Consider the following 22627-nt stretch of genomic DNA (forward strand, 5'->3'; position numbering starts at 1 on the left):
TGCAACAATGACCCAAAAATGACCAAAATTTACCCAAAAGACACAAAAATGACCAAAAATACACAAAAATCACCAAAAAAAGACACAAAATGACAAAAAATAGACGTAAAAATGACCAAAAATAGATGGAAAAATGACCAAAAAAGACACGAAATTACCAAAAATAGATGTAAAAATGACCAAAAAAAGATGTAAAAATGACCAAAAAAAACCCCACAAAAATTACCAAAAAAGACACAAAAATGACCAAAAATACACAAAAAGGACAAGAAACACACAAAAATGACCAAAAATAGATGTAAAAATGACCAAAAGAGACACAAAATACCAACTGTGGACTCCAAAATTGAACTTCATAATATTGTCATTTTATACTGACACACTGAGTTTAGTGTTTTCATTCTCTCTGAGCCAGAATCATCACAATTACAAGAAAAACTGACTTGAAATGATATATATATATATATATATATATATATGTGTGTGTGTGTGTGTGTGTGTGTGTGTGTGTGTGTGTGTGTGTGTGTGTGTGTTACCCTGTGGATGATGCCGGCAGCGTGCAGGTGTTTGATGCCACAGAGCATCTGGTAGAGCAGGTAGGAGAGCCTCTCATGGTCCAGCTCCATCTGGATCACCTGACACAGGTTAGCATCCATCAGCTCCATCACCAGGTACCTGCACCAGGAAATATAGAAATATATATCAATTAATAAAGATAAATATAGAAATATATATCACACACATCACCAGGTACCTACAGGAACAAATACAAATAAATAAATAACCAGGTACCTGCACCAAGACATATAGAAATATATAAAAATATATCACACATCACCAGGAACCTGCAGGAACAATATAATAATCACACACATTCACTGAGAACTCTCCATACGCCCGTTATTTTACATTATATGTCGCATATTTTTATGACTACCAGTAATGTTACAATGTAACCCCACTGACTCACATTAAAAATGTTAGAACATCAAAGTAGAGGGGTCTCAAACTGGCGGCCCGTGGGCCAATTGTGGCCCTTGTGATGATATTTTGTGGCCCCCACCTTGATATGAAAGTTTAATGTGAGTTTTATATGAATGGCACTTTACGATGTTGTGTGTGGAAGGTCCCTTTAATTACTGTTTTTGGTCATTTTGTGTCATTTTGAAAATAATTTTGTGTCTTTTTTGGTAATTGTGTGTCTTTTTTTGGTGATTTTGTGTCTTTTTTAAAGTAATTTTGTGTCTTTTTAAAAAAAATGTATTTTTTTGGTAATTTTGTCTTTTTCTAGTAATTTTGTGTCTTTTTTTGTAATTTTGTGTCTTTTTTTTGTAATTTTGTGTCTTTTTTGGTAATTCTGTGTCTTTTTTTGTAATTTTGTGTCTTTTTTTGGTCATTTTGTGTCTTTTTGCATCACTTTGTCTTTTATTAATTTTGTGTCTTTTTGTAACAATTTTGTGTCTTTTTTTAGTAATTTTGTGTATTTTTTTGAAAAATGACTAAAAAAAGACACAAAATGACCAAAAAAATACACAAAATTACTAAAAAAAGACACAAAATTGTTACAAAAAGACACAAAATTATTAAAAGACAAAGTGATGCAAAAAGACACAAAATGACTAATAAAAGACACAAAATGACCAAAAAAAAAAGACACAAAATGACTAAAAAAAGACTCAAAAAGAGATAAAATGAGAACACATGTGGGAGTGTCAATCTGTTTTAGTTGTTTCTAGTAGTTTTTATTGTGTGTCTGTCCTCCATGTGCGTCACTTTGTATCAGCTGTGGTTGTTTTAACGACTCTATTAATAAAACTGATTTAATTTAATTTGAAAAATAAAAACTAATCTTTATTTCCATGTGTTATTTCTCCACACAGTGTTTGTTTCTCACGGCGTTTAGGACGAGACAGTAATGTTTGTAATGACGTTATATTATCTGGCAGCTGTTACATCATCACAATACACAATACACACACACACACACACACACTACACACACACACACACACACACACACACACACACACACACACACACACAGAAACATGTTGGTGACAGCCAGCAGCTCTGATCCACACAAACTAGGACTTCTGCTTCCTCAGAGTGTGTGTGTGTAATATGTGTACATATCATACACAACACACACACACACACACACACTCTGTTGTGTGTTCAGGTACACAAACACACACAGCCTCCTCCTCCTTCCTCTCTAACTGAGAGTCTAACACTCTAACCCTCAGGCTAACATTAGTTCACTTTCCTTTTTAGCTCCAATCAGGCAGACACACACACACACACACACACACACACACACACACACACACACACACACAGAGACACACACACACAGAGAGACACACACACACACACACACACACACACACACACACACACACAGACACACACACACACACACACACACAGAGACTCACACACACAGAGACACACACACACACACACACACAGACACACACACACACACACACACACATACACAGACACAGAGACACACACTCACACACACACACACACACACACACACACACACGCACACACACACACAAACACACGCATATACACACACACATTCTTGTCCTTCTATCTTTGTGAGGACCCTCATTGTAACAGTGAATTCCCTTGCAAGGTTATAATAGTTTTGGATTTTTCATCAGTTTTAGTTTTAATTTTGAAAAAACACACAAAAAGACACAAAATTACAACAAAAAAAAGAGATACAAAATGACTAAGAAAAATAAAAAATTACTAGTTTTAGTTTAGTTTTTATTAGCTGTAATGGGGTATTTGTTGGGTGGGAGATTAAAAGAGGTCACAGTAAATGTTTCCTTTATTTCCTTTGTCTGATCCATCTTCATTATGTATGAAAAAAGTTGACAAAGAGGAAAACGAAGGACATTTTCACTATAATTTTAGTTAGTTTTGTAACCACACAATACAGTTTCAGTTAATTATCATTATCATGTAACCTTTAACCCTTAAAACAAAGTCTGAAATCTAAAAAAAACCTTTAAAGAAGTGAGGACCGGCCAAAATGTCCTCACTTTGCAAAAATGTCCTCACTCTGTTGGTTAAAAACGTGTTCTGGTCCTCACTATGTAGGAAGAACAAGAACACACACACACACAGAGTAGAGGATGGCATTAATCATGTTTGTTCCCGTCAGACTCCACTAAACCGTCTCTTCTCCGTGATTCCACACACAGTTTAAACTCACATGGACGTCTTGGAGACTTCAAACACAACGGGGACGTTGATAAAATACACCCCAACGTCCCCATGATTAACAGGTACAATTCATTAACCCTTTAACTGCCTGCTCAACCATATGGTAGAGCACATTTAAAGTCACCATATCTCAATGAAAGGAGTGTTTTAACAGAAGATGCCACTGTGTCTTTAAATATTTAAATGCCTCTTAGCCCCGCCTCCAACCAGGAAGTCACAAACAAGAAAATCAAATTTTGAAAGGTAGGTAAATTTTTGTTGACATATCCTCCTGTCAGACAGAATAATGTTAAATGATTCCACAAATAAACTGTAATGTTAATTTGTGTTTTAATGGACCTTTGGGAATTAGGCGACAATGCAAGTGCAGTGCTTTTATTTTGAAGGCGATTTATGTATGTATGTGTGTGTGTTCAGCTGTACAGAAATAAACACTGAGTCACCGTGGTAACCTGTCAACAACACTCACTGCTTTCTGCATAAAGATTTACTGCAAAACATCTCCAGCTCTGTGTCGTTTTAGTGGTTGGAACGGATGTTTTATTTAACCCATTTAGGCCTAAAACGCCTGTAAAACCTCTAAACCTGTAAAATCAGCCCCTAAAACCTGAAGTTTTTCTGTAAATCCAACAGAAGTGTCAACTCTTCTACTAAATAATAGATTTTTATAGAAATGACATTCATAAAGTATCTGAGAGCTTATAGCTGTTATATCTGAGCTCCCTCCGCTATAGTCGTCTTCACCATGATTTATAAGTTCTGGAAAAGTCCCATGATGCATTGCGACACTCTCATATGGATTCTTATTTAGTGTCTTTTTGTGTCTTTTTTTAGTCATTTTGTGTCTATTTAGTAATTTTGTGTCTTTTTTGGTCATTTTGTGTCTTTTTTTTAGTCATTTTGTGTCTTTTTTTGGTCATTTTGTGTCTTTTAATGTCATTTTGTGTCTTTTTATGTCTTTTTTAGTCATTTTGTGTCTTTTTAAAATAATTTTGTGTCTTTTTAGTAATTTTGTGTCTTCTTTTAGTCATTTTGTGTCTTTTTTGTGTCTTTTTTTAGTCATTTTGTGTCTTTTTTTTGTCATTTTGTGTCTTTTTTGGTCATTTTATAGTCATTTTGTGTCTTTTTAAAATAATTTTGTGTCTTTTTTTAGTCATTTTGTGTCTTCTTTTAGTCATTTTGTGTCTTTTTTGTGTCTTTTTTTAGTCATTTTGTGTCTTTTTTTAGTCATTTTGTGTCTTTTTTGGTCATTTTGTGTCTTTTTTGGTCATTTTATAGTCATTTTGTGTCTTTTTTGGTCATTTTATAGTCATTTTGTGTCTTTTTTAAATAATTTTGTGTCTTTTTTTAGTCATTTTGTGTCTTCTTTTAGTCATTTTGTGTCTTTTTTTTTGGTCATTTTGTCTTCCAACAAATATGTGTTTGTGTTTGTGTTTGTGTGGTAAAGCTGCATGACAAACGAATCAGACATGCAGCTAAAAGTCAGAAAAGGTAACCCAGGAAACATCCTCCATCCATTCTACAAACACGCAGCCAGCAGATGTTATTTATCTCAGTAATACTCAGTAATAATCCTCAGTAATACCCAGTAATACTCAGTAATAATACCCAGTAATACCCAGTAATACTCAGTAATAATCCTCAGTAATAATACTCACACGTCTTGGAACTCTTCCAGTGTCTTCTGTGGTGTGAAAACATTTAATAGACCGATTATCTGTCAAAACAAAAAACACAGTTATTATTCTGTGAATCAGCAGAAAACAAAGAGGACAACTGACTCAATAATACAATCAATAATAATAATAATACAACATTTATAAACATTATATCATGCATAAAGTTTCTGTGGTCTGTTTTCAAAATCACCTATCAATCAAATACTGACAGAGCTGGTCTGAACCAAGGTTATTATAGTTTTAGTTTTAATTAGTTTTTATTTTTTGGGGAAAATGCTTAGTTTTATTTTTTTTGTAATGGGCGCCAGATTCACTATTACAACTACTATTTTTTACTTAAAAAAAAAAAAAAAAAAATTACTCCACTGTAAAATACTCTGGCTCTGTGTTTGTAACAAAAATATACTGTAATATAAAAACAATCATCACTGTCATTTTTGCATTTATTTTTTTGTAAAAATACTTTTTCTCACTGTTAAATGTACTAAATACCATATCTCTAACAGAAATATAGTGTAATATTTAATGGTAAAAAAAAAGTATTTTCTTGTGAATTTTATGGCAGAACAGCGTTTCTATTGAGTGAAAAACAGTAAAATATGGAATAAAATTTAAATCTTAAACGTGAAATCAACAGTGCTAATATTATTTTACCGTAATGTTTGAAAAAGTTGCACCATATTTATTACGGTAAAGTTCTGGCAACCACAGCTGCTGGTTTTTACCATAAAAACTACAGTGTTTTTTTTTTTACAGTGTACAGGAGACTCACTTTATCACGTTACATTTTGACTCATTTAAATTGTGAAAGACCATTTTGCATTTCCAGCCAGATGTCAGAGTGTCTCCATAGCAACCAGAGCAGACAGTAAAGATGTCCAGCTCCTCCCTGATGGTGAAACAGATCCACAGAAACAGTCAGAAACCTGATTAAAGAGTGTGTGTGTCTCTTACGTTCTTGTGGTTGACACATTTCATCAGCACCAGCTCCCTGTAGGCTCGCTTTGCATGAGTTTGGTTCTGAAACGGCCGACTCAGCTTCTTGATGGCCACGTTCCTCTCCAAGTTATGGTCATACGCTGAACTGTGACGGGAAGAAAAGCAAAGATCAATAATAATTTTATGTCAAAAGGAACAAAAAAACAAGCTTTGTGACTGAGAAATGTTTCTTACACACCAGAACTTTAATTTTCACTGATGTCTGATGGTTGCTGCTTTATAACTACGATGATCTCGCCAAACAGTCGATTTAGAAACCATAAACATATATAAATTGTCAATATGAATTAACAACATGGTAATTCTTATTTTTGTATGCTCCAAACACTATAGAGAAATAGATACAAAAAGGATTTATATATGGTTTAGGTAATAAATTGTCATATGGCCACAATGTAGTTTTGTATCACAATAGTCGTGTTTCCTTTATATCAGGGGTCTCAAACTGAAATTACCTGGGGGCCGCTGGAGGCAGTATCAAAATTACCAAAAAAAGACACAAAATGACCAAAAAAAAAAAACTAAATGACTTAAAAAAGAAACAAAATTACCAAAAAAAGGCACAAAATTATTAGGAAAACACAAAAAATTACAAAAAAAGATACAAAATTACCCAAAAAAAGACGCAAAATTACCAAAAAGACACAAAATTACTAAAAAAAGACATAAAATTACAAAAAAAACTAAATTACTTAAAAAAGAAACAAAATTACCAAAAAAAGACACAAAATGATTAGAAAAACACAAAAAAATACCAAAAAAAGACACAAAATTACCAAAAAAAGACAAAATTATTAGAAAAACACAAAAAATTCCAAAAAAAGACACAAAATTACCAAAAAAAGACACAAAATTATTAGAAAAACACAAAAAATTACCAAAAAAAGACAAAATTACCAAAAAAAAAGACAAAATAACAAAAAAAAAGACACAAAATTACTAAAAAAAAGACACTAAATTACCAAAAACAGTAATTAAAGGGACCTTCCACACACAACACGGTAAAGTGCCATTCATATAAAACTCACATTAAACTTTCATATCAAGGTGGGGGCCACAAAATATCATCACGAGGGCCACAATTGGCCCGCGGGCCGCGAGTTTGAGACCCCTGGTCTATGCCATTAACAATGGCAACGTTTCCCTTAAAACGTGCTGTTAACACTCTTTTAGGCTGATAAATATTTATCTAGAGGTTGTTTTAGACACCTCATATGTCCTTATGGCTGTACATGTTACTCCTTCATTTATTTCTAATCATGTTTGCAGCTTATGGTAAAAAAAGGGAAGAAAATTAAGATACAACCTCATTATTTTGAATCAGAATGTTACAATTAGTATGATTTTTTATTTTATTTTAATTTTTCTTGGCTGAAACTGGCTGCCACAGGTATTAACTAAATAAAATTTGCCAGTTTTAGTATTTAATTTCAATTTTTTTTTGACAGATTTTCAGGACGAATGAATAAAATATGTTTATTCCTAAGTGTAAGAAAAACAATGTGATCTGAAATCAATCAGAGCAGTTATGGTAAAAAGTATAACTGTAGTTCAGAGAGAGGTCAGAAAATAAGATGTAAAAAGAGAAATCCATAGATTTAAAATGGACCTGGAGTTCATTTTATGTAGCCAAAGACAATTTAAATAGGGAGATATTTCCCCTTTGACTCACCAGACGATTCCCTGAGCTCCTGATCCGATGGGTCTGAGGTTCTGGTAGCGCTTTAAAACCATGAAGGTGGAGTCCCCCACATCTATACTGTAGTACTCCTTCTCACGCTTGTTCCGGTTCATGGTGAAGCCTTGGACGAACGCTATGATGAGCATCCACCAGGAGCTCTGCTCTCAGCCCTGCAGCAAGCCAGGAGAAAGAGACACACTGTCATTTACAGCAGCATCAAATAAATAAGAGGCATTTATAAAACACAAATAAGGCCTTTGAGAAAAAAATAACAAACATTACAAAAGAACTAAATATCACAAACACTAGTAAGGGCAGCATTTATATAGAAAGAGAGAAAAAAGCGTGCATGTATCTGTAACTGTAATCACATCAAAGCATCAAAGGCGTTGCAGTCGACCAATCAGAGCAGAGCAATCAACAGAGTTAACTGCCACCAACTGTCGAATGTTCCGGAACAGTGACAGCAGCCAGAGGTGGGCAGACTGGAATTTCTGGCCTCGAACAGAAAGCATTTTTGGCAAAACCATAATACCTATCATTGATCCGACTTCACTTTGAGCGTCCTGAGTTCTTCCTGAACGTCTACATATGTTTTTTTTAAAGAAGAATGAAAAAATAGCTTTGTTAGAGCGATCTAAAAAAACTGTTACATCTCCCTTTTTCAGAAATCTTCCTGCGTTTTTAATATGGGACCCAATGAGGCTGTTGGTGGTGTTGGTGGATCATCTGTGCGTCCTACACCCAAACTATAACTCTGACAGCTTTACCAGAGGATTGTGAGGGAGAAGACTAATTTTCCTACGTTTCTATGTATAAATTATTTCTGTAGAGTGGAATTTGCGGCCTGGAGCGCAGTTTTCAAATTTATTTTTTGACAGTTTCTTCTCTCCCTCTACACTCTGGCGATGATGTCACACACTGTGACACGAACATTCCGTGCAATACACACCCATTATAATCTCAGAATTTCTCCAAAAAATTATCATGGTCATTGAACAGGGATTGATAAAAAACTATATGACCTATCGAAACGTGGATTAATACACCGATAGACAAGACTTGTGTCTACTGTTTAAAGTTTAAATGGAGTCTCTAGGTGAAATTATGCCGGAGAAGTAGACGTTTAAAAATCTCCAATTATTGTTCTTTTTCGCTCATTTTTTTTCGGCCGTCCCATTCATTTCAATGCTAAATTTTGGGCAGTTTTTCGCGAAAAATTTGTACTCTGTAGAGAAAAGTAATAGCACACCGATCCCGATCAAACCGCACGTTTTGATATATAATTTGTCCTGCAACTCTTCAAGTTGTAGGACTAGTAGCGGGACGAAATTGCGTCCGGAAGAGGAAGAAGAAGAAATCCACAGTATAACAGTAGTGCAGCACTGGTCCCTACAGATATTGCTGTATCCTTATTCCTGGTTATAACTGTAGAGTCACTCGTAGTGATCAACCCTAGTGAAGTGCAGATATGCTGTGTGTGTGTGTGATGGTTGAGTATAGACGTCATCAGTTCTAATAGCGTCTACATAAAGCCAAAGGTCTGGATGGAGAGATGATCCAGGCAGGAAGAGACACGGAGGAAGCAGGAAGCTGGTTTCATGCTGAAGACGACCATCATTAGAGGGATTTAGAGCATCGAGCTGAGGAGGTCGGCTCCGTCATGATAGCTCAACGTTTCTATGACCCGACCTCTGGATCTCTGACTGCTGCTGACCCAGACCCTCCTCCTCTCCTGCTCCCTGCACTGATAAAAAGATGTCTAAAAACCAGATCAAACAGTAAATCTGAGGGAAATGATCTTGCTGCATGGACAGATAATTTACCTTGACAAGATTTATTAAATTAAGATTATTAAATCTAGAAATAAGCATGTTGAACACTTAAAATAAGAAATGAACTCTTAAAACCAGATAAAGTAAAGCTGCCAGCAGTGATGAACTGGCCCGAGCAGAGTGACCTGATGATTATTTGGTTCTTACCAAGATTTTTTTGGTGTTTTTACCTCTTTTGTGTCTCTTTTTTGGTCATTTCATGCCTTTTTGTCTTTTATTAGTCTTTTCTTGTGTCGTTTTTTGGTCTTTTTGTGGGGTTTTTTTTGGTCTTTTTTGTCTTTTTTAGTCTTTTTTGTGTCATTTTTTTGACTGTTGTGTGTCTTTGTTTTGGTCTTATGTGTCTTTTTTGTGTCTTCTTTGTTTCTTTTTTGGTCATTTTACGTCCTTTTGTGTCTTTTTTTGGTCTTTTGTGTCTTATTTGTGTCTTTTTTGGTCTTTTTGTTTCTTTTTTGGTCATTTCACATGTTTTTGTGTCTTTTTTTTTGGTCTTTTGTGTCTTTTTTGTTTTCTTTGGGGGTTTTTTTGTGTCTTTTTTGTGTCTTTTTACATCTCCATTTGGTCTCAAAACAACCAAAAAAGACAAAAAATTTACAAAAGAGATAAAGTAAAGCTGCCAGCAGTGATGAACTGGCCCGAGCAGAGTGACCTGATGATTATTTGGTTCTTACCAAGAGTTTTTACCTCTTTTGTGTCTCTTTTTTGGTCATTTTATGCCTTTTTGTGTCTTTTATTAGTCTTTTCTTGTGTCGTTTTTTGGTCTTTTTGTGGGTTTTTTTTTGGTCTTTTTGTGTCTTTTTGTTTCTTTTTTGGTCATTTATGTCTTTTCTGTCTTTTTTTGTGTTTTTATGTCTTTTTTGGTCATTTTACGTCTTTTTGTGTCTTTTTTTTGGTCTTTTGTGTGTCTGTTTTGGTCTTTTGTGTCTTATTTGTGTCTTTTTGGTCTTTTGTGTCTTTTGTGTCTTTTCTGTCTTCTTTGGGTCTTTTTTTGTGTCTTTTTTGTGTCTTTTTTTGGTCATTTTGTGTCTTTTTACATCTCCATTTGGTCTCAAAACAACCAAAAAAGACAAAAAATTTACAAAAGAGATAAAGTAAAGCTGCCAGCAGTGATGAACTGGCCCGAGCAGAGTGACCTGATGATTATTTGGTTACCAAGATAAAGATTTATTATTTAAAGTGTTCAACATGCTTATTTCTAGATTTAATAATCTTAATTTAATAAATCTTGTCAAGGTAAATTATCTGTCCATGCAGCAAGATCATTTCCCTCAGATTTACTGTTTGATCTGGTTTTTAGACCTTTTTAGCAGAGTGCTCTCCGCTCTGCTTCCTATTCAACCAGAAATCTTTAGATTGAAGTCAAATGCTGCTCATATCCCAGCATGCCTTCCTTCCTTTTTTCTCTCTGACTGTGATCATAACATTATCTGGAGAACCTTGTCAACAGTCTGCAGACGTTCAGAGAGAAATAAAAGGTTCACACAGGAGCCTGAACTCACTTATTTTATCTCCCAGCCGTACATTTGAGAAAACAGACGTATATTCAAGCAGAAACACAAATCAGCATTTCTGACGCTTCTTTGGAATCAAAAGCCTGTTAAACAAATTCAGACACATCCGAGCCCAACCAATCTAACCTGTTATCAGCTATGCAACAAGCGACATAAATCAGTACCTGTTAGCACATACACACTGTACTGCTACAGAGCTAACTGTTAACCTGTTAGCACATACACACTGTACTGCTACAGAGCTAACTGTTAGCCTGTTAGCACATACACACTGTACTGCTACAGAGCTAACTGTTAGCCTGTTAGCACATACACACTGTACTGCTACAGAGCTAACTGTTAGCCTGTTAGCACATACACACTGTACTGCTACAGAGCTAACTGTTAGCCTGTTAGCACACACACACTGTACTGCTACAGAGCTAACTGTTAGCCTGTTAGCACACACACACTGTACTGCTACAGAGCTAACTGTTAGCCTGTTAGCACATACACACTGTACTGCTACAGAGCTAACTGTTAGCCTGTTAGCACATACACACTGTACTGCTACAGAGCTAACTGTTAGCCTGTTAGCACATACACACTGTACTGCTACAGAGCTAACTGTTAGCCTGTTAGCACATACACACTGTACTGCTACAGAGCTAACTGTAGCTAACTGTAGCTAACGGCGCTAACGAGTCTCCAAAAGTCTCCAATAACACCAGAAAAAGTCTCTGGATTTGTCTCCAGTCACTTTCTTGAAAAATAGTCGCTAAGGGGGTCTGAAAAGTCGCTAAATATAGCAACAAAGTCGCTGCTTGTTATAATGTAATATTTTAATGTACAGTCTATATCCAAAGGCGCTATTTAAAGATAAAAAAATCCAGAGTGAACAGTTCGGTGAATATCATGCAATTAATCTTTTTTCCATATTTATCTGGTTTCTGGCCTGGTTGTGTAAAGTTTTATTCTGAAAAACTGTTTCATAAAAGACAACAAATAACAAAATAACCAAATCAATTTTTCATTATTTGATTTTTGATTGCCAAAAAAATGAAAAAGGAAAGAACGAATGATACACAGATTGTTGTGTTTACTTCGACTCTGGTGAAGCTGAATGTATTTGCGTTTATGATTTCTATAACAACCTTGATATATAATGTTCTCACAACCCCATATTTCCATATTCAGTCTGGTTTTGCATATCAAGAAATCTTTATAGACTGATTCACACAGCAGCAAATGTGTCAACTTCATTTGCTCGTGGCGCCTCGTCGCAAAGGGACCAGAAATAATATTTAAGAGACGTCTTTATTCTGAAAATATCCTTCTTTAAATCAAATCAAAGACAAGCAGACAGAAAATGTGTCTTTTTTTATTCATTTTGTTTCTTTTTTTTGTAATTTTGTGTCCTTTTATTAAGTCATTTTGTGTCTTTTTTTTAATTTTGTGTCTTTTTTTTAGTAATTTTGTGTCTTTTTAGGTCATTTTGTGTCTTTTTTATAGTAATTTTGTGTCTTTTTTTAGTAGTTTTGTCTTTTTTTAAGTAATTTAGGTTTTTTTCTGTCATTTTGTGTCTTTTTTTTTGTAGTTTTATGTCTTTTTTGGTCATTTTGTGTCCTTTTTTTGTAATTTTTTGTCTTTTTGTGTCTCAAGCAGACAGCAGCAAATGTGTCAACTTCATTTGCTCGTGGCGCCTCGTCGCAAAGGGACCAGAAATAATATTTAAGAGACGTCTTTATTCTGAAAATGTCCTTCTGTAAATCAAACCTAAGCCCCGTTGGAGAGGGAGAGTGTGCTCATGTCATGTTCTAGCAGACCTATTTAAACTCTGCAGGATGTGTCTGAGCTGCAGCGTGCCGTGTGACATGATTTTCTTCCTTTTGGAGACGGAACAGCACATATCAGGCTGAATGTGAAACGGGGCTGAGAACGATGACAGTGTGTGTCAGGCTGTCAACCTGATTCCACAGTTAGCATCAGTGCTGCACGCAAACACAGAATTAATGAGTGAAAGCTGTTATCTTAGTAATCAAGTGCATGTTTTACATAAATATAACAAGACAAAACACTCACAACCATGATTTAGCTACATGCAGAAGCCTTGCAGAAGTATTTATACCCCTTGGATGTTGTTGCTTTTACACATGAAATCATGGTCGATATAATGTGGCCTTTTTAAAAAGAATTTGCAAAAAAACCCTCTTTAATATCAAAGTGAAACCAGATTTTTACAAAATAGTATAAATTAACTAGAACATTTCCTCTGGGGAAATATTGAAAGGGCCACGGGGGCTACTGCCGGTGTGTGTACACTATGATGAGATTCTTCAGAGATTTATAACAATTAATACTTGTAATGTTATGATACTATATTATATACAAGGAGCACACCTACAACTAGCATTCCTTTACAAGTATTTATTTATACAGCAACCTATGACCTTTAACCTCAAAATGTGTGTGCGTGTATCTGTAACTGTAATCATATCAAAGGATCAAAGGGTTTGCGGTCGACCAATCAGAGCAGAGCAATCAACGGAAATTAACAGCTGTGGAATGTCCCGGCACAGTGACAGCAGCCAGAGGTGGACAGACTGGAATTTCTGGCCTCGAACAGAAAGCATTTTTGGCAAAACCATAATACCTATCATTGATCCGACTTCACTTTGAGCGTCCTGAGTTCTTCCTGAACGTCTACATATGTTTTTTGTGAAGAAAAATTAAGAAATAGCTTTGTTAGAGCAATCTGAAAAACTGTTAAATATGCTTTTCTACAGAAATCTTCCTGCGTTTTTAATATGGGAGCCAATGAGGCTGTTGGTGGTGTTGGTGGCGCATCTTTGCGTCGTACGTCCAAACTATAACTCTGACAGCTTTACCAGAGGATTGTGAGGGAGAAGACTAATTTTCCTACGTTTATATATATAAATTATTTCTGTAGAGTGGAATTTGCGGCCTGGAGCGCAGTTTTCAAATTCATTTTTTGACAGTTTTTTCTCTCCCTCTACACTCTGGCGATGATGTCACACACTGTGACACGAACATTCCGTGCAATACACACCCATTATAATCTCAGAATTTCTCCAAAAATGATCATGGTCATTGAACAGGGATTGATAAAAAACTATATGACCTATCGAAACGTGGATTAATACACCAATACACAAGACTTGTGTCTACTGTTTAAAGTTTAAATGGAGTCTCTAGGTGAAATTATGCCGGAGAAGTAGACCTTTAAAAATCTCCAATTATTGATCTTTTTCCCTCATTTTTTTACGGCCGTCCCATTCATTTCAATGAAAAATTTCATCACTATTCCTGCTACAATTGTACCATGAAGACAAAAGAACACTCCTAGTAACTCAGAGAAAAGATCACTGAAAAGTAGAAGTCAGGAGAAATTATTTTTTAATAAAAATAATAATTATATATAATATTATATAAATAAAAATTATATCGACCATGATCTCATGTGTAAAAGCAGCAAAAGGGTGAAACATCCATGAGGGGTGAATACTTTTGCAAGGCACTGTATATGACTACATGACACCTTCAGGGGTCAAAGGTCGTTCAGATAATCCTTATCAGTATCATATTGAGGCATCAAAGCTTCCCACTGGCTGGCACAATGAAAATCACTGGCTGTGAGAAAATAACGTCTGTGACAAGCAGACAGAAAATGTGTCTTTTTTTTGTAATTTTGTGTCTTTTTTTTGTAATTGTGGGTCTTTTAATAATTTTGTGTCTTTTATAGCAATTTTCTGTCTTTTTTGGTAATTTTGTGTCTTTTTTAGTAATTTTGTGTCTTATTTTAGTAATTTTGTGTCTTTTTTTTAGTAATTTTGTGTCTTTTTAGTAATTTTGTGTCTTTTTGGTCATTTTGTATCTTTTTTTTAGTAATTTTGTGTCTTTTTTGGTCATTTTGTGTCTTTTTCAAGTAATTTATATATTTTTTTCTGTCATTTTGTGTCCTTTTTTTGTAATTTTTTGTCTTTTTGTGCCTCAAGCAGACAGAAAAGAACAGATAACTGTGTCAGATATGTCTTTTTAAGAGGGGAACACTCATTCATGTCCAGATTTTCACTGGTATCTTCCCACAGCGTCTCTGCTGGGAGTCCATCCGTCCCTCATTGCCCATTCACTCGTTCACTCAGAATGTCTTTACTGTCCTGATTCTTGGATATATCAATAAGGTTCAAGCTATCTCTGTCTCAGATTGAGTCCAGCAGCAGTTTGGGAGAGTTAGATTTGATCTTTGAACTGCTCCTCGCATTCAGGCTGATAAGAAGTTCTGGAACAATGAAGACACACAGCGAATGTGCTCAAGTATTTAAAGGGACATCAGTGTTTCCTCTACATTCATTCTGAATTAAGTGCACCGCTGCTGAAATGTCACATGATCATTAATATCAATGCTCCACTAATGATTTCTACTCAACACACCACACACAACAACCACCACGTTATTTTGACTTGTTTTGAGTCATCAACAAGCGCATCAAACGCTGTGTCTTTTTGGTCATTTTGTGTATTTTTTTGTAATTCTGACTTTTTTTTTAGTAATTTTGTGTCTTTTTTAAGTAATTTAGTTTTATTTCTGTCATTTTGTGTCTTTTTTGGTCATTTTGTATATTTTTTAAGTAATTTCGTTTTTTTCTGTCATTTTGTGTCTTTTTTTGGTCATTTTGTGTCTTTTTTGGTCATTTTGTGTATTTTTTAAGTAATTTAGTTTTTTCAGTCATTTTGTGTCTTTTTTTGTAATTCTGTCTTTTTTTTTAGTAATTTTGTGTCTTTTTTAAGTAATTTAGTTTTATTTCTGTCATTTTGTGTCTTTTTGTAATTTTGTGTCTTTTTTAGTAATTTTGTGTCTTTTTTGGTAATTTAGTTTTTTTCTGTCATTTTGTGTCTTTAAGTAATTTAGTTGTTTTTCTGTCATTTTGTGTCTTTTTGTAATTTTGTGTCTTTTTTTGGTCATTTTGTGTCTTTTTGTAATTTTTTGTGGTCATTTTGTGTCTCAAGCAGACAGAAAAGAACAGATAACTGTGACAGATATGCCACAGTTATGCGTTAGCCACTTTTCAGACCCCCTAGTCACTAACAACTTTTTCTGGTGTTACTGGAGACTTTTGGGGAGTCTTTCTTACTCTTCTTAACGAGCCGCCGGCCCCCGAGGCTCGTTAAGAAGAGTAAGAGGAGTAGGAACGAGTCCCCGAGTAAGAGGAGCCCAGTCCTCCTGCAGCAGTCTCTCCCAGCTGCAGAGCCAGAGGGGATGTTAACCCCTTAGCGTCCAGTCTGAAGTCTCCGCTGGCTGGTTTACAGTCAGAGTCTCTTTTGGGTCATTTTAGTCGGTCCCGAGGCGGATTAAGGAGGACGGTTGAAACTGTGACAGAAAACAGTTAACTTGCAGTTCTAAACATATTTAGGGTGTTTTTACTGACTTTGTTGCTATATTTAGCAACTTTTCAGACCCCCTTAGTGACTTTTTTTTTTTTTTTTTAAAAGAGAGAGACTGGAGACAAATCCAGCGACTTTTTCTGGTGTCATTGGAGACTTTTGGAGGCTTGTTAAGAAAAGTAAGAACGAGTTGAAGCGGCCCAGTCCTCCTGCAGCAGTCCCTCCCAGCTGCAGAGCCGGAGGGGATGTTAACCCCTTAGCGTCCAGTCTGCAAATCTTGGGAAGTCTCCGCTAGCTGGTTTACAGTCAGAGTCTCTTTTGGGTCTTTAGCCTTTAGTCCTGAGGCAGGATTAAGGAGGAGGGTTGGGATTGTGACAGGAGACAGTGAATTTACAGTTCTAAATATTTAAAGTGTTTTTAGTGACTTTGTTACTATATTTGGCAAATTTTCAGCCCCCCTGAGTGACTATTTACAAAAAAAAAGAGACTGGAGACAAATCCAGCGACTTTTTCTGGTGTTATTGGAGACTTTTGGAGACTTGTTAAGAAAAGTAAGAACGAGTCGAATCGGCCCAGTCCTCCTGCAGCAGTCTCTCCCAGCTGCAGAGCCGGAGGGGATGTTAACCCCTTAGCGTCCAGTCTGCAAATCTTGGGGAGTCTCCGCCGGCTGGTTTACAGTCAGAATCTCTTCTGGGTCACTTTAGTCCTGAGTCCGCATTAAGGAGGAGGGTTGGGACTGTGACAGAAGACAGATTACCTGCAGTTCTAAACATATTTAGGCTGTTTTTTCTGACTTTTTGTCGTTCTTCCTCTCTCCTACAGCGTCCATTACAACTACAGGCACATGGTCAATTATTCAAATTATACAATAGCGTCATTTAGCAACTTCTATTTACTTTTTGGAGCCAATAGCGACTTTCCTTTTCCTGAGGAGTTGGAAACACTGCTCATGGCCACGGACACAGCAGCACGGCTACTGAAAAAAAAATTCTAGTGGATAATAAAACATCAGGAGTGCAAGAGCACAGTGTCAAACAGCAGCAGATACACCCATCATCCACTGGAGCATTCAGCAAGAAACACCCAGAACAAACAGCATCATCACTGTGTGGTCCACCCTCTTTATAAACACCTCACACATGCTGATTTTAATGACATAACCATGGAGCACATATGCAACATGTGGGATCTATTGGGATTTATACTGACATGACTGTAAATATTTTATTTTTTGGGGGGACATTTTATTATTCCAAATAATTTTACTGTTTTTCAACAATTGGGTAATTTCTTGGTTTCACAATCAACCACTTTAAAATTTTAATTTTAACAGAAATATGGACTAAAACGTCTAAAAAATAGATATAAAGTATCATCAGTAGCAGCTGTATCGATACATTAGCATCTGTATCGATACAGATGCTAATGTATCTATACAGATGCTAATGTCTCAATAAAGATACTAATATATCGATACGGTAGCATCTGTATCGATACATTAGCATCTGTATTGAAACATTAGCATCTGTATCGATACAGTAGCATCTGTATTGAAACATTAGCATCTGTATCGATACAGTAGCATCTGTATCGATACATTAGCATCTGTATTGATACATTAGCATCTGTATTGATACAGTAGCATCTGTATTGATACATTAGCATCTGTATCGATACAATAGCATCTGTATCGATACATCAGCATCTGTATTGATACAATAGTATCTGTATTGGTACAGTAGCATCTGTATCGATACAGTAGCATCTGTATTGATAAATTAGCATCTGTATCCATGCAGTAGCATCTGTATTGATAAATTAGCATCTGTATCCATGCAGTAGCATTTGTATCGATACAGTTGCATCTTTATCGATACAGATGCTAATGTATTGATACAGATGCTAATGTCTCGATACAGATGCTAGTGTCTCGATACAGATGCTAATGTATCGATACAGATGCTAATGTTTCAATACAGATGCTAATGTATCAATACAGATGCTAATGCATTGATACAGATGCGAATGTCTCGATACAGATGCTACTGTATCAATACAGATGCTAATGCATTGATACAGTAGCATCTGTATCAATGCATTAGCATCTGTATCGATACAGATGCTACTGTATCAATACAGATGCTAATGTATCGATACAGATGCTAATGTATCGATACAGATGCGAATGTCTCGATACAGATGCTACTGTATCAATACATTAGCATCTGTATTGATACAGCAGCATCTGTATTGCTGTATGTATATTTGAGTACAGGCCTAGATATGAATGTGGGGTCACCATGTTAGCCAGGACTTATAATCCCATCTCTGATCTCTGCAGGAACCCTTTTGGTGCAGGAATCAGACTCCTCGGTGCTTTTAGCTGACCACTGCTGTTCTCTTGGCATGTTGTCCAGAAAACCTCGCTAGCAATGTGCAGAGCAGCCTGAGAGCTGCATCACCTCAATGTGACAACAACAGGAACACGTTGCTAGATAGAGCAACCATCACCAGCAACCATCTCAACCTTTGATCACGTTTATAATAACCCGCACCAAGTTATTAATATCACTGATAATGTGATGGATTACAGAACTCCACATGTGATCTGGTGGCTTGATAAGATATCTCACACACAGATACACACAGATACACACTGATACACACAGATACACACTCGCCATAAAGATAAACCAAACGGCAACATTATGCAATCGCCAAGGAAGAATGTTCCCATTCACCTTTTCAATTTGCGGGTCAGTGAGGCCATTAACGTCCCATAAATCACATAAAAAGCACATTAAGAGACAGAGGGCAGCCTTAGAGACAACTATTGATCTGATCAATGTTGTTATTGAATTCACACAGATGCTGCTACAGTAAAAGAACCTGTGAGGGAATTGTGTTTTTACACCGTTCAAGCTAACAGAAGCATGTATGATGTCATATCACAACAGCTAATATCAGTAATAGATAGATAGATAGATAGATAGATAGATAGATAGATAGATAGATAGATAGATAGATAGATAGATAGATAGATAGATAGATAGATAGATAGATAGATAGATAGATAGATAGATAGATAGATAGATAGATAGATAGATAGATAGAAAGAAAGAAAGAAAGAAATTGGGCTGTCACAGCAGTCTGGTATTTAAGTACAATACAGCACAATAGAATAAATAAAATACTGAGGTAGAATAAATAAAAACAACAATATAAATAGATGATGGTAATAATGTTAATGTGACTAGACAGTATATAATAATAGTACAGTATATAATATATAATAATAATAATATTAGTAAGGCCAGTATAATAATAATAGTATATCACAGTATAAAGTAATAAAAGTAATGGCAGCAACAGTATATATATATATATATATATATATATATAAAATTGTAGTAGTAGTAGTAGTAGTAGTAGTAGTAGTAGTAATAATAACAACAGCGATGTGTCATATATTTAGCCTGTGCAGGGTGTGCATACATACATAACATAATAAATAATATGTAAACATGTATATTATTATATATTTTATATCATATTTATACAGCATTCTTGTCCTTTTGCACATTCTACTTATTTAAATATTGTTATACTCTTAGTATATTATCTATTGTATGTATATCTTGTATAGTCAAGTATTTGTATGCATATATAATGCTGGTACAATATATCATATTATATCATATATACTTTGTATAAAAATTTGATATATAATATCAATATGATTAATATTAACCCATATCACAGAGCTAAACAGGGTTTATTCAAAGGCGTCAGTGGCTGATTTGTGTTTACATGGAGGATGACAGAGTGGAGGTCACACTGTTTTCTTTATTACTCCACGACTCATGTTCACTGGTTAAAGTGTAGCAGTGCTAATGAGTCTAGCCCTGAACATGGTTAGTATAGCCCTGAACATATGTTAATATAGCCTTGAACATGGTTAGTATAGCCGTGAAGATGGTTAGTATAGCCCTGAACATGAATATGGTTAGTATAGTCTGAACATGGTTAGTGTAGCCTTGAACATGGTTACTATAGCCCTGAACATGGTTAATATAGCCTTGAACATGGTTACTATAGGCTTGAAGATGGTTAGTATAGCCCTGAACATGGTTAGTATAGCCCTGAACATATGTTAGTATAGCCTTGAACATATGTTAGTATAGCCCTGAACATGAATATGGTTAGTATAGTCTGAACATGGTTAGTATGGTCTTGAACATGGTTACTATAGCCCTGAACATGGTTAGTGTAGCCTTGAACATGGTTACTATAGCCCTGAACATGGTTAGTGTAGCCTTGAACATGGTTACTATAGCCCTGAACATGGTTAGTATAGCCTTGAACGTGGTTAGTATATCCTTGAACATGAACATGGTTGGTATAGCCTTGAACATGGTTAGTACAGCCCTGAAAATGGTTACTATAGCCCTGAACATGGTTATTATAGCCTTGAACATGGTTAGTATAGCCCTGAACATGGTAACATGGTTAGTATAGCCCTGGAAATGGTTAGTGTAGCCTTGACCATGGTTAGGTTAGCCTTGAACATGGTTAGTATAGCCTGAATATGATTAGTATAGCCCTGAACATGGTAACATGGTTAGTATAGCCCTGGAAATGGTTAGTGTAGACTTGACCATGGCTAGGTTAGCCTTGAACATGGTTAGTATAGCCTGAATATGATTAGTATAGCCCTGAACATGGTAACATGGTTAGTATAGCCTTGACCATGGTTAGGTTCGCCTTGAACATGGTTACCATAGCCCTGAACATGGTTAGTATAGCCTTGAACATGGTAAGTATAGCCCTGAACATGGTAACATGGTTAGTATAGCCCTGGACATAGTTAGTGTAGCCTTGAACATGGTTAGTATAGCCCTGAACATGGTTAATGTAGCCTTGAACATGGTTAGTGTAGCCTTGAACATGGTTAGTATAGCCCTGAACATGGCAACATGGTTAGTGTAGCCCTGAACATGGTTAGTATAGCCCTGAACATGGCTAGTATAGCCCTGAACATAGGTAGTGTACAGTAGTCAGTCTGCCTGGTTTCCAGCAGTTAGGCCGGCCCTGTCCTGGTGCTCTGGTGGTCTCCGTCTAAATTGTAGTAACACCTATTTACAGTAACATGTGTGACCTGAATTAGTCTCCCCCCATCCCCCACCTGTGGACAACCAGCCGTCCAACACGTCCTAAAGGCAGAAAAGAGTCCGTCTGTGGAGCTCACCTCTCGGTTAGATCACACGGTTCGAGCCGCAGTCAGGCTCCGTCTCTCCGCTGCTGGAGACTCTCAACCCGGACGTGTTTTTGTGGAGAAAAACGGCTCTTTAATCCCTTTTTTCCTGCGGATACTGTCCCGTTTCCGTCACACTAGCAGGCCGGGATCATGTGTAGAAACATGTGTAGCCTGGACGGAACCTAATCTTTGTGCTTCCGTGACACAAACAGTTTCTGCCATTTCATACCAGCGTCGTCTAAAAACCTGGCGATGTTTCCTCCGCTGCACAATGAGCACCAGGGTGCGTTCAAGAGCTGCACAATGAGCACCAGGGTGCGTTCAAGAGCTGCACAACCAGGACCAGGACCAGGGTGCGTTCAAGAGCTGCACAATGAGCACCAGGGTGCGTTCAAGAGCTGCACAATGAGGACCAGGACCAGGGTGCGTTCAAGAGCTGCACAACGAGGACCAGGGTGCGTTCAAGAGCTGCACAATGAGCACCAGGGTGCGTTCAAGAGCTGCACAACGAGGACCAGGGTGCGTTCAAGAGCTGCACAATGAGCACCAGGGTGCGTTCAAGAGCTGCACAACGAGGACCAGGGTGCGTTCAAGAGCTGCACAACGAGGACCAGGACCAGGGTGCGTTCAAGAGCTGCACAATGAGCACCAGGGTGCGTTCAAGAGCTGCACAATGAGGACCAGGACCAGGGTGCGTTCAAGAGCTGCACAACGAGGACCAGGACCAGGGTGCGTTCAAGAGCTGCACAATGAGCACCAGGGTGCGTTCAAGAGCTGCACAATGAGCACCAGGGTGCGTTCAAGAGCTGCACAACGAGCACCAGGGTGCGTTCAAGAGCTGCACAACGAGCACCAGGACCAGGGTGCGTTCAAAAGCTGCACAACGAGGACCAGGGTGCGTTCAAGAACTGCACAACGAGGACCAGGGTGCGTTCAAAAGCTGCACAACGAGGACCAGAGTGCGTTCAAGAGCTGCACAACGAGGACCAGGGTGCGTTCAAGAGCTGCACAACGAGGACCAGGGTGCGTTCAAGAGT

The 22627-nt window shown here is 36.8% G+C and overlaps 1 protein-coding gene across 1 annotated transcript in view; it reads right to left on the reverse strand.

Annotated features, from left to right (window-relative positions):
* Window positions 1-21845, reverse strand: part of LOC131959814 (mitogen-activated protein kinase 8-like) — a 42533-nt gene extending 20688 nt beyond the window's left edge. Inside the window, 5 exon segments of the mRNA XM_059325032.1 lie at window positions 537-675; window positions 4908-4966; window positions 5883-6012; window positions 7600-7778; window positions 21582-21845. Coding sequence (XP_059181015.1) covers window positions 537-675; window positions 4908-4966; window positions 5883-6012; window positions 7600-7754 — 483 coding nt within the window. The 5' untranslated portion in view covers window positions 7755-7778; window positions 21582-21845.
* Window positions 21846-22627: the final 782 nt, after the last annotated feature.

This window comes from Centropristis striata, chromosome 21, assembly GCF_030273125.1.
Source record: "Centropristis striata isolate RG_2023a ecotype Rhode Island chromosome 21, C.striata_1.0, whole genome shotgun sequence".
Taxonomy (NCBI): Eukaryota; Metazoa; Chordata; class Actinopteri; order Perciformes; family Serranidae; genus Centropristis; species Centropristis striata.